Source organism: Panulirus ornatus, chromosome 48 (assembly GCF_036320965.1).
Source record: "Panulirus ornatus isolate Po-2019 chromosome 48, ASM3632096v1, whole genome shotgun sequence".
Classification (NCBI taxonomy): Eukaryota; Metazoa; Arthropoda; class Malacostraca; order Decapoda; family Palinuridae; genus Panulirus; species Panulirus ornatus.
The window spans coordinates 17,789,529-17,801,515 of NC_092271.1; the positions used below are offsets into that span (position 1 = coordinate 17,789,529).

Sequence of the window (11,987 nt, forward strand, 5' to 3'; positions counted from 1 at the left end):
ATATCTGTAGAAGGGAAGGACATGGGATTATGATATATCTGTAGAAGGGAAGGACATGGGATTATGACATATCTACATATGGAAGCAAGAACTGCTCTCATTTACGAAGTATAAGCAACATACAGCGCTAAAACTAGCAGACATGGAATCACTGATGAGTTTATACCTGCCTTGACAGAAGTGTTTAATGCTGGTGTGGTAACACATCACATACCTGTACCACCTGGACCAGTTGCAGCATAGCAACATCTGGACCAACATTGGTATGGTGACACCTGGACCATCAGTAGCATGGCGATACCTGGACCAATACAAGCATGGTGATATGCAGATCCCGACCAAACTGGACTAATAACACATGGCAACATCTAGACCATCAACAACATGGCAACAGGCAGGCCACCTGGGCCAACGGCATCATGGCAAAAGTACAAGCCACTTCTCCTCCTCTCCCTCCCTGCGCCACCTGTTGTGTGTCACTGATGTAATATACAAGTGGGCCGTCCCTCCTGACCACTTGCAGCCGCTTTCACTTTGAACTGGTTTAGACCGCTTGACCAAGTGGACCCCACACACACACACACACACACACACACACACACACACAAACCACCTCACCAGAGATGAAGACGATGCCAAGGAGAGAGAGCACCTCCGGGTTTGTGAGGAGCTTGCCGATGTTCTCACAGATGCTCCTGGCGGGGGCCTTGAAGCGTAGGTCCACCTTCACCAGGAGGAGGGCACACAGCACCTTCAGAGCACAGTACAGGATGAACATCACGCTGAAGGGAGAGAGAGAAAGAGGGACGGGGGCTTAGTGTAGCGCATCCAGCACGCGAGGAGATTGAAAAGAAAGAGGGAGGGACAGAGAGAGAGAGAGAGAGAGAGAGAGAGAGAGAGAGAGAGAGAGAGCATTTATGAACAACTCTCGAAGGAGGGATATACATAGATCCTATGTAACTTAACTGAGGGGAAAACACTACAAATTCTAACTTGTTCCTCTCCAAAACTTCAGCATTCTCAGGGTTAGAGACGGAATCTACTGAGCATTTTTTGACACATGGAAGAGGAAAAAAGTGTGGCCCTAAACCCGTCTGTAATCAGTGATGAGCTCTTGCATCACGAAGCATTTAGATTCTCCTCCATGTTGGTCCCCCTAATGTTTTTATCTTCATCTTTCTTTCATCTATCCATCTTTCCTTTTCTTTTTCTTTTTTCCTTTCTTCAAGAACCGGATTTAGATATACATGAATGACCTGCAGGGAAGATAGAGATGTTATTCAGTTGTTTATCAATTTTCCTTCTGCCGCGATAGATTTCACAGGCAAGGTTCATACGACAAGATACACAAAAGAAGACATCTTTTTTTGAAAGTGTAATTAAGTAAATCATCCTAAAAGCAGTATCATAACTGAGGTGTGTTAAGCTTTATAAGCAAGTTTCGTTTCGTTATTTCATTCGAACTTCTTTTTATTCGACAGGTTACGTATAGTTGATTATCTTCTGGTTCATATATCTTATATAAGCGATGAAGAGACTGGCTCTTTGGCGATATTGGACATAGCTCGCTCTTGGACGATGTCTTATTCCACCTAGGAACTGCAAAGTGTAGCACTTACTGGTAATCTGTGTAGTGGCCGCCTTTCCCAAAGTGGTCGATGATGAACCCTGACAGAGGGGCAAAGACCATGCCACCGATGGAGCCATAGATCCTCTGCAGCCCATAGTCGTAGCCGTACTCCTTCAGATGGCCACCACCGCCACCTCGAAGAGAGTATACGTCAACGCGATGAGGAAGGTACACAGGACATTGGCCGTGACGAAGAGCCAGAAACTGATGGCGACGTTGTGTTCAATGCGGGCTGGTCGCGCCTCGCATGTCTTGTTGTGCGGGAGGGTCGCTCGGCAGTGGAAGTGGCACGTGACGTAGCTGCCCACTTTAGGGACTTCTCCCGCCTCCGTCAGGATATTCATCGCTGGGATGCTAATGTTCTTCGGGATGCTTCCGTTGACGCACTCGAAGCCTCGCATCTCTTCAGGGGACATGGTAAAGTCAGCCACCGGGATCCTCGGTTTCGTTTTGTTGATTAAGGTTAAGGGCAGAACCAGGTTGTGAATTTGGAAAGACTTGGGCATGTTCTCGTAGTTTCTTGACTTGTTCAGGTTCTTCCTGAAGCACTTCTGCGCCAGCGGAAAGTCGTCTTTACTGTTCTCGATTTTGCAGACGTGATACAGTGTGGAATTGATGGTCTGAATCAGCTTCACTTTCTTTATCTTGCTCAGCAGCTTCCGTGGATACTCGACCACTGGCGTCGAACACAAGTAGCCACAGTCTTTGGCTTGCACCACCGGTATCGTCAGATTCTTATTCAGGAAAGTGCACTTGTCCTTATCTTTCATGCCCGAGCTTGGGGTCAGGACGAACTTTGGGTCGCCACAGGTCAGGCTTAAAGGGACGACGTTGGAGTAGTTTGGCGAGGTGCGTGCCGGGGGGATGGCCACGTTGATCAGAGCCACGAAGCCGCTCAGGGCGACAGTGAAGACCAGGATACACTGAAAGAGACGCCAGACTGACGATGAATGAGCAGATGGAACGTTTAGACTTCCTAAGTTATCTGATTGCAAGATATGTTGTGAGTTGAATTGAAGATTCGTCTTCTGGTTACAGCATGATGGACGTAACTCCACCATCTATGAACGGATAAGTAGCCTCTTTGTTAACTCGATGATTTCAAAGATAGCATGCATGTAAAGTCCTCCATTTCAAAAGCTATGATGGTCTCATTAAGGTTCGTACAGCAAAAGAGAATACATTACTTCAGGTGTCTTTAATAACTTTTGTTTCAGCTCACCCTGAAGTTGCCGATTTGGTCGGCTATGATGCCAGCGAAGAGAGGAGCGAACATGGCTATGATGGGTGCGATGGTGAAGATGATCGCGGTTTCCTGTACTGTAAGCCCCAAGGCCCGCACCAGCAGGGTGGTGAACGGTGACACGCACTGGGTCGCTGTGGGAGAAAACAGAGGTCATGGATGGTTCCTTGGTCTGACGAGGGTGATGCTAAGGAAGGTCAGGAGGAGTGACACACAGTAGGCATCTGCAGGAAGGAGCAGAGAGGTAGGAAAGATCGACTCATATTTGGTCGTCGTGGGAGTAGAACAAAGGTTAACACTATGGCAATGCCATGATAGCAGCCGCTAGGTAATGAGCTGTGCTTCATAGGCCATTGGTTGTGAGGTCCTTTGTCTAAGCCAGCAGCAGAGAGAGAAGAGATCTTAGGCTCTTTTGGGATCCTTTAAGGGAAAGCTTATGGAGAACCCTCAGCGTTCTTAAAGTGAGTTTGCTAATCACTGAGCAAAGTCCTATGATAGGTACTTAGCAAGGCTAGGTTGCGTACTTACCGCCCATAATGAAGAAAAAGGTGATTTTAAGAGGGACGAGACGTGAGTTAACGAAGTCTCCCCAGCAGGTGACAGCAGCTTGTCGACCTCCCTCCTTCAGTCGATGGCTCTTCTGTCTCGCCCTCCATGACAGCTGTCTCCTTGTACTCATCCTGCGATAGGTCAAGGGTCATGTTTGAAGTCAAGATTAGGTACTGTAAGGGTATGTACGATGGGGTTATACATGGGTTTAACATGAAACGTTTTTAGATATCTTGGTCGAACACAGTGAGGGCCAAGGTCAGATGCCGTGAGAGGCTAATATGCCGTTTAAAGCTGTGCTTTCGTTAAGGTCAGGACTGTATACAGAGAAACGTGGGATAAACCCTCACATACATATCGTGAGGACAAATATAATCATGCAAGTGACAAACAAACATGGCCATACTCGTAAATACATGTGACTTAAACCTGATGTAGACACAGTGAAAGCAGACCTTCACGAAACCGACTTCATTGGTAACCACATCTGCTTCATATCTATCCGCAGGTCAGGGACTCCACAGAAGACCTTGTTGTCCAAATCAATTATTATTGTCTACTACTCGTGAGTGATATCTCTTGGGAACTCTTGGTTCAAAACATGTGATTAAGAAAAGAACAGAGCGATGTGCAAAATGATAGGTGTTACAAGAGACTAAAAGGAAAACAGAATGCTGTAAAACATAATGATTGAAATATGGGACAAACAAGGGAACAGAATGCCGTAAGATATAAGAAATGGGTGATATGAGAGAATAAGAAGAACAGGAAAGATTGATGGGAAATGTAATGAGTAGTCTTACCAGTATTTGAAAGCGGACGAATCACACATGCCATCACCTCTGATTGGTATTCTAAGAATATAATGTATAACAGGATTTCAAGAGTGAGACATGCGAAAAGTGACCTGACGTAATCTATGGCTTTGACCATGAGGAGGTCAAGGCTCACCTTAAATCTCGTATCCCACAGAATGTCTCGTAGAAATCGCGCCATTCTTTTAACCTCACCTACCACACACCAAGTGAATTCTCAGGTCACACTATAGTTTGACCTGGCTTAATCAAAGGAGAAATTCTTCTTTTCATGCTGACCTATGATGAGGTGCGGCTTTGGCTTATGACCTTACGACCTCTGCCCTGTGATATGTTTTGGGTACAGCTTTGGCTCACGACCTTCCCAAGGTCGAACTAGCGTAGGTTTCCTATTGGCAGAGTAAGGAGAGTTCACGATTATAGAACGTACGATCTAGTATACTTTAGTGTTTCATGAATCAATCACACTTACGCAAGGGAAAACCCAGCGACATACACGCCATCGAGGAGGGTAAGAATGTGCACACAGCTACAGAGGCGAGTATGCACAAGACGTTTAAGGTTCGTTGCCAGTAAGTAGATGCCTCGCCTACATTCTTGGTGCCGGGTGGAGACCTCCTTCTTTTTTTGGTCAGTCTTCTTCATTTTTGGCACTTGCGTTACCCTGTTTTTCAAACTATGTTTTATCTGTTGTATCTGTGTTTATGTATGTATCTTTGTTTAACTACCTGCACACACACACACACACACACACACACACACACACACACATACACCTGAGCGTGGACATGACAGCGGGTGGAACCAGGAACGTGGAAGAAGGTGGCGAAACAGGAGTTCCAAGCTCTTTTTGTTTGTACCTCTTGGGCATTCTGACAGGTTCCCACCTACCCAAAAAAAAAGATTAGGATCAAAAATTGATAAAATCATACTCATTATATAATATTTTATTATGAAATCTGTAAGAGGTTATATAAGAATTTTATACTGATTTGTGACGAAGATGTTCTATATTGCTAATGTCTTACACAGCCCATGGTATAAACTGTACAGCAGTGTACACTATGGTGAACTCTCAGACCCTTATGTATGTACCCCTTGAGAAGTGCAAATGTACCCTTGGGAGTACATGTACCACAGGTCAGGAACCCCTGTGCTAAACCCTTGGGTTCACTGTGGAACGTGTGGAAAGAGAAGCCAGTATCTGGAAAGTGGTAAGATGGTTGTTGTCAAGATGTTCCGACAGGGTTGGATGTGAGGATCAGACCTTCATCGCAAATGGAAAGAGAGAGGGAGTGGATGTGTCAGGAATAAAATGACTGAAGACAAAGATGGATGTGTACCGGATTGCTCTTGTAAATACTGACAGTGTGGCAGTAAGCTGGATCTAATGAAGAGTGTTACAATGGTCTTGGTGTATGCAAATGACGAGTAAAGAAAGACTGATGAAGAGGATACGTGTGCCAGAAGTGAAGCAAAAGTAAGACTGCGGAGATGGGAGGCTAGAGTGACATAGGACAGGTATCGGGGCCTGAACATTCAGGAGGGTGAGAGACATGCTCTGGACACAATGATCTGGACCTATGTAAGGTGGTCGACATGCTGTAAATGAGCTGAGCCATGATAGATGAAGGGATGAGGATATAGCATATCAAGTGGTTTGTAGGACTTGGATATAGATAATGGGTTCTGATTCCGGTACATAAGACAAAGTGTTTAGAAAATTGGACATTTCAAGATGGTCCATTGTTCACTTATTCTTAATGCTTCCCTGCTGGGCCAGGAGAAGCAAGTACAAAAAAAAAAATCATATATCTATAATACATGAAATATATAAATAAATAACCATACATTTATTTATAATTGCTCTAGCATCCCTTTCTTGAAAGAGTCCTGGTGTCACCCTAGGACTCCTTTTCGAGGATCTCCTGCAGCTCAAAGGCTGCGCTACTTGCAGGAGCAGGGCAATGATGGACTCCTTTGGATGGAGAAGTTCAACAGATGATGATACAGCCTTGCCGAAGGTGAGTTCTTACTTACGGTGTAACCATATGCAGGCGGAGTCCGGCAACACACACACACACACACACACACGTATATATATATATATATATATATATATATATATATATATATATATATATATATATATATATATATATATAATAAGAAGACAGATGGACGACATAAGGAAGTGGATTCAACAGCTTCGCTGTTCGAGGGAAGAAGGAAGTATACATCTTGACACACGCATGCGCACCGCTTCTTACCCATGGATTAAGTCTCCGCAGTGCAGACAATGAGGTCACCGTAATTGTAAATGTCAACACATGAGGAAGATTGTTGTTAACTGCCTGCTAGATGTGGGAAATTTGATCATATATACACAAAGACACACGCATGTACACTTAGACTCATATATATATATATATATATATATATATATATATATATATATATATATATATATATATATATATATATATATATATATATATACTTGTAAACCACATATGCGCTCTAATGCACCTATTCATCACACTTACATAAATAGAAAGGGACAGAGCTCCATACACACACACACACACACACACACACACACACACGCAGGGTAGACTGGAGATCTATTGACCAGATGGGTCATGTTATAGCGCAACAGCTCATGGCATTATCACCACCCTAAAAGTAGTGAATGACGAAAGAAGCGAAGCTAATCCAGTCGACTACTTTCCCAAACGTAATCTTACGCATTCATGAATGTGTAAATGAATAGATGATAGAATGAAAAACGGTTTATTAACTTCAGGCAGCCATACGTCTGAGAATATGCAACTGAGGAATGACATAAATAGGGTGTCAGCAGTAGTAACTGACTCATTAATCATAAAGGAGCTTAAGATCAAGGTGGGGCTGGGTACTTCCACGCTTTGGATAAACACATGAGTGAAGTCTGTTTACGTGGTACAGCAAGTTTAACAGAAGAAATTCTATGGTTTAAACACTTGATAGCGTTTAGTTGAATATTATGTGATGCAAATTTACATACTGGCTAAATTGCAGTAGTATTATGTTGACATACACATTATGTGTCCAATGGTGAACATTAAGTAAATTAGATTTATATATTTGCTGAACTTATCTAATACTGCGTTGACATCTATCGGGCATTCAGTGATGGATATTAAAAGATGATTATTTTCGCGTTCGCTGCATTTTGTTAATGTCGCAGATAACACAGACATTCCTACGGGATATAGTTATATGCTTGCTTAGCTGTGCACCTGTTCATGGATTATTTATGACATTCACAGTAACAGGTAAAAGACAATTCTAGCATCTGTAACGAGCACTGAGTGGTACACGGTGGTTACGGCTACGGACGATGGTCAGCGGAGGTTAGTCTTGGTGGTGTGGTGTTGGTGCTGAGGGGGTTACACTTTCCACCGTCGCCGTGGTCAGCTGGGTCACAGCTCGCACTGGTGCTGAGGGGGTCACACTTTCCACCGTCGCCGTGGTCAGTTGGGTCACAACTCGCACTGGTGCTGAGGGGGTCACACTTTCCACCGTCGCCGTGGTCAGCTGGGTCACAGCTCGCACTGGTGCTGAGGGGGTCACACTTTCCACCGTCGCCGTGGTCAGCTGGGTCACAACTCCCACGATCGATGGACTGTGTTGTGTTGTTTTGAAGCGCCCGCACCTCCGACACAAGCATCTCGATAGATCTCCACCAGGTCACTGGTAAAGGTATCTAGTATTCGTATTTCATTCGCAATCTAGATCATGGAACGTAGATGCTCTTGTGGGAAGATGGTAAACCAATCAGGCGTCATCCAGGTATCAAGCTTAGGAGGGAGCGGGAGGAGAGAGGGAGTTCAGGTCGATATGTTGACTTGAAGGCGATCCGAGAGCGTTACTGACACACTCGTTCTACACCACCGAGGATTAGGTGGTTGTGTCTGTCAGTCTGTCTGTCTCCTGTTATGTGAGTATGTTTGACGTATAGGACAGTAAATGACTCGTAGGATATAGTAAATTCGTGCATTCTGTATGTATATCCTGAGTGCAACTTCAGTATTGTATATTGTAAATGTTCTTTATCGAATAGATCCTTGAAAGTGGTATATGAAATTTTGTTAAATGCAGATTTGCACTCTGTCGCTGTGCTGTCCCAAATTCAGGTCGGATAGATATACAGTTACCGAAATATCTTTACGGACGAATGTTATAAGAACACAAATGGAAGGGTGAAACTGTTTTCGAGGGAGAAGATGTAGGGAAGCATCTCTTTGTAAAGCTTCCAATTAAGTGAATGAAGTGAGCCATGAGAGTGATGCATGTATGTAGATTCCCAGGCGGAAATGGAGAAGTTGGTGGGATGCATTACGTAAATACATCGCCGTGTTGGCGAGGGTCCATGGCAAATATCACATGGGCCGGATCTTTGAGTGAGGCGCTCAGGAGAGGCAAAGATAAACTTTGGAAAGAATATCCATAAATCCATCAAGTACCGGGTAATATAAGTAATTCATGTTCATTTGATAGATAGTATCATTCGTTGCCGTCTCTCTTGTAATGTGGAGCCCCACGACTCCCACTCTGTCTAAGGTAACCACGTCACAACCCTCTGCTAAGAACTACGTCATCTCCTAGCGGCCCTGAATGCATCAGTGGGAACAAATGTTGACAATATTCTACGTCGAGTTAATGTATAATCAGGTTCTAGGTACAGAAACACAATGTAGAAAGGTTGTGTTTTACCCGATGTTGTAAGAATGAGCCGGATGTGCATGGCGCTCACTCTTATATAACAAGGGTGAGGCGAGGTCATGTAAGGTCACATGTAAGCAAACATTGTACCTTCAATGGTCTATAAAGAAGCTGTCAAACAGTGCTGGGAAGAGGAGCAGTAAAAGGTGGCTGGCGTGTTAGAGCGGATGGTGGACTTGCTACCCACTTGCTGACATCATTTTTTTTTCTTCGTGGAGTTTAAACAATTATGCAACTCTCTGTCAGTGTAAATGTACAGTTTAATTCACCACACTGGACTTAAGCTCTGGGTATGTGTGAATGAATTCTTGTGCACTGCGTACGCAGCAGCTCACACACAAGTTAAACGTGAGATGAGTTAGAGAAAATGGATCCTTCCATACTTCTTAATCTCCATTACATGTGTGTGATTGTCTTTAAGCAACTTACGTACGAATCTTTCATACATGTCAAGTAACATGCTAATTTCCTGTGTCCTTCAGTTCCCTACATATTCTTTATATACGTCTCAGATATATAATCTATAAGTAGCGCTTTATCTTTTGTATATATTTTACCTACTACGTAAATAGACACTTTGAACTAAACTTAGCTGCGGTTAGACGTGGAAGCCACGGGAGGTAGAATTCAAGTGCTTTTAAATGGGGGTGCGTCTTCGCAGGCACAGGAAGCAACACGCATCATAAAAGAGACATGCGCCCCACCAAAGCAGACAGCGCCAGCTGCCCGAGCAAGGGCTCCTGCTGCTGCTGCTGCTGCTGCTGCTGCTGGCGACCTTGGCAGAACTCTCCCGGTAATTGTGGCCATTACACTGCCAGTCCCGCCCTCCCTCTCCTGCCCGACCTTCGACACCACCCGTCGCTTCCCAACACCATCTCCGACTCGTCCTCTCGTCTCTTTTCCTTTTATCTCATCTTATCTTTCTCTCTTGGTTACACACCCACACACACACGCATACACACATTCAAACAGACAGGGGGAATGAGACACACACACACACACACACACACACACACACACACACACACACACAGAGAGCCTCACTGCACCCACGTAAAGTATCATATCTAATCTACAAATGAAGGCAATTGTGGGTAAGGGACCTCCGCGTCCCCACGCCTTGGAGGAACCATGGCATCAGCATGTGAGGGCCGTGGAGAGGAGGAGGGTGGTAGCCTCTAGTGACGTGGGATAGATCATGGGAGAGGCAGACTAGGAAGGGATGAGGTGCACCGTCGAGAAATGTCAACGCTTCGTTGACACTCCACAGAACAGCTAGTATCACATCACACGTCACAAACAGAGACGCCAACCCACTGAACACTAAAACATGTCTGATTTCTTCTTTTTTTCTCCCTTTAATCTGAACAAATTTCATTTCATTCCGCAAGACGAAGCCCCTTCTCTCTCTCTCTCTCTCTCTCTCTCTCTCTCTCTCTCTCTCTCTCTCTCTCTCTCTCTCTCTCTCTCTCTCTCTCTCTCTCCTATGTGCATAACGAAACCGAAAACGGATTTTCTAATCAAAAGTTCCTTTAGTTCCACTTGTGACAAACATACACGATCAACAGAAACGTACAGGGGAGAAAAAATGAACAAACGAACGATGGAACAATAGTCAGGAATAAGTGACAAATGGCCTTTACACTCATCTAGTCACTGGTTGTCATGGACAATGCATCGAAACCAGAGCCCACAGCTCCACAATCTACATCCAATTCCCACTGACTACTCCTGATATATATATATATATGTGTGTGCGTGTGTGTGTGTGTGTGTGTGTGTGTGTGTGTGTGTGTGTGTGTGTGTGTATAGTTGTTATATAGTTGAAATATTGATAGATAGGTAGATAGCGATGGTTAGATTGATTCACAGACATAAGAAATGAGAATGAAGTATCAAATCACTGTGTCGTACACAGGAACACCGCGTCGCCTTGTTCCCTCTGTGCAGATTATGCCGGGGAAGCCAGCCTCAGTCAGGCCACGGTATCGCCACCTGCCTGCCATTCACCCAAACTGACCGAGTGACAACACTGAGAACTGTACCTCACCATCTTGGTGAACTACAATACATCAAACTGTGGCTTTTTTGTGTGTCATAGAGTCTATCTCTTATTTAGGATCTTTTCATGTCTCAGAATCTATTTCTTATATTTTGGGGACTTTTCTCGTGTCACAAAATCTAATTCTTACTTATGGATATTCCTTCACTCGTGTTTGTGTCGTGGTCAGTTGTGCTGTCTCCATGATTCATGCTCCCGCTGTTAGGGAGGAGAGGGAGCGTCGTCAGAGACCATATGAGTAACGTTTCATCGTCTCGTCTCTCTCTCTTTCCATGATCCTCTGCGTCGTGATTCCCTTGGAGCCAGACATCATCAGAACCATACTCAACCATTCCCTTAAAGGCTTCTTGGACTTGGTTTCTCAATGAGAAATTCGCCTTAAGCTTGCACATAAGAGGGACGCAATTACCACCAATAAAAGTTAAACGTTCTGTATTTGGTAACGTTCCCACTTACCGTATAGCAGTTGAGGATCATCTCCTCACCACACACACACACACACACACACACACACACACACACACACATACACACACACAAGGATATACATGAAGAACTGACTCACTTGGATTTCCCGAAGTAATTCCTTCTGTGGCATCTAGCGGGACATCACAGCTTACTGGCTCAAAGAGACAAGAGCAGCAGAGAGGATCTACGGCAGGTCCCGCCTCTGCCTCCTCTACCGATGGCACTGACTCAGGGCACTGATGTGCATGTGTGTGTGTGTGTGTGTGCGTGTGTCTGTCTATGTGTGGCACCTCGCGCTGCCCAACCCTCGATACGCCCCTCTCCCCTCAGTGCCAGATTCGCCACAGAGAGACCACAGACGAGCTATATGACAAGAATTTTCTGTAGATTTATTGAATGCGTTTATCACATGTAACAGGATAAGGATATTCGAGAAAAACTAAACGAGTTTGA

The 11,987-nt window shown here is 44.6% G+C and overlaps 1 protein-coding gene across 1 annotated transcript in view; it reads right to left on the reverse strand.

Annotated features, from left to right (window-relative positions):
* LOC139764164 (uncharacterized) overlaps positions 1 to 5,124 on the reverse strand; it is a 12,882-nt gene extending 7,758 nt beyond the window's left edge. Inside the window, 6 exon segments of the mRNA XM_071690710.1 lie at positions 619 to 782; positions 1,620 to 1,749; positions 1,752 to 2,553; positions 2,853 to 3,007; positions 3,402 to 3,553; positions 5,014 to 5,124. Coding sequence (XP_071546811.1) covers positions 619 to 782; positions 1,620 to 1,749; positions 1,752 to 2,553; positions 2,853 to 3,007; positions 3,402 to 3,553; positions 5,014 to 5,108 — 1,498 coding nt within the window. The 5' untranslated portion in view covers positions 5,109 to 5,124.
* Positions 5,125 to 11,987: the final 6,863 nt, after the last annotated feature.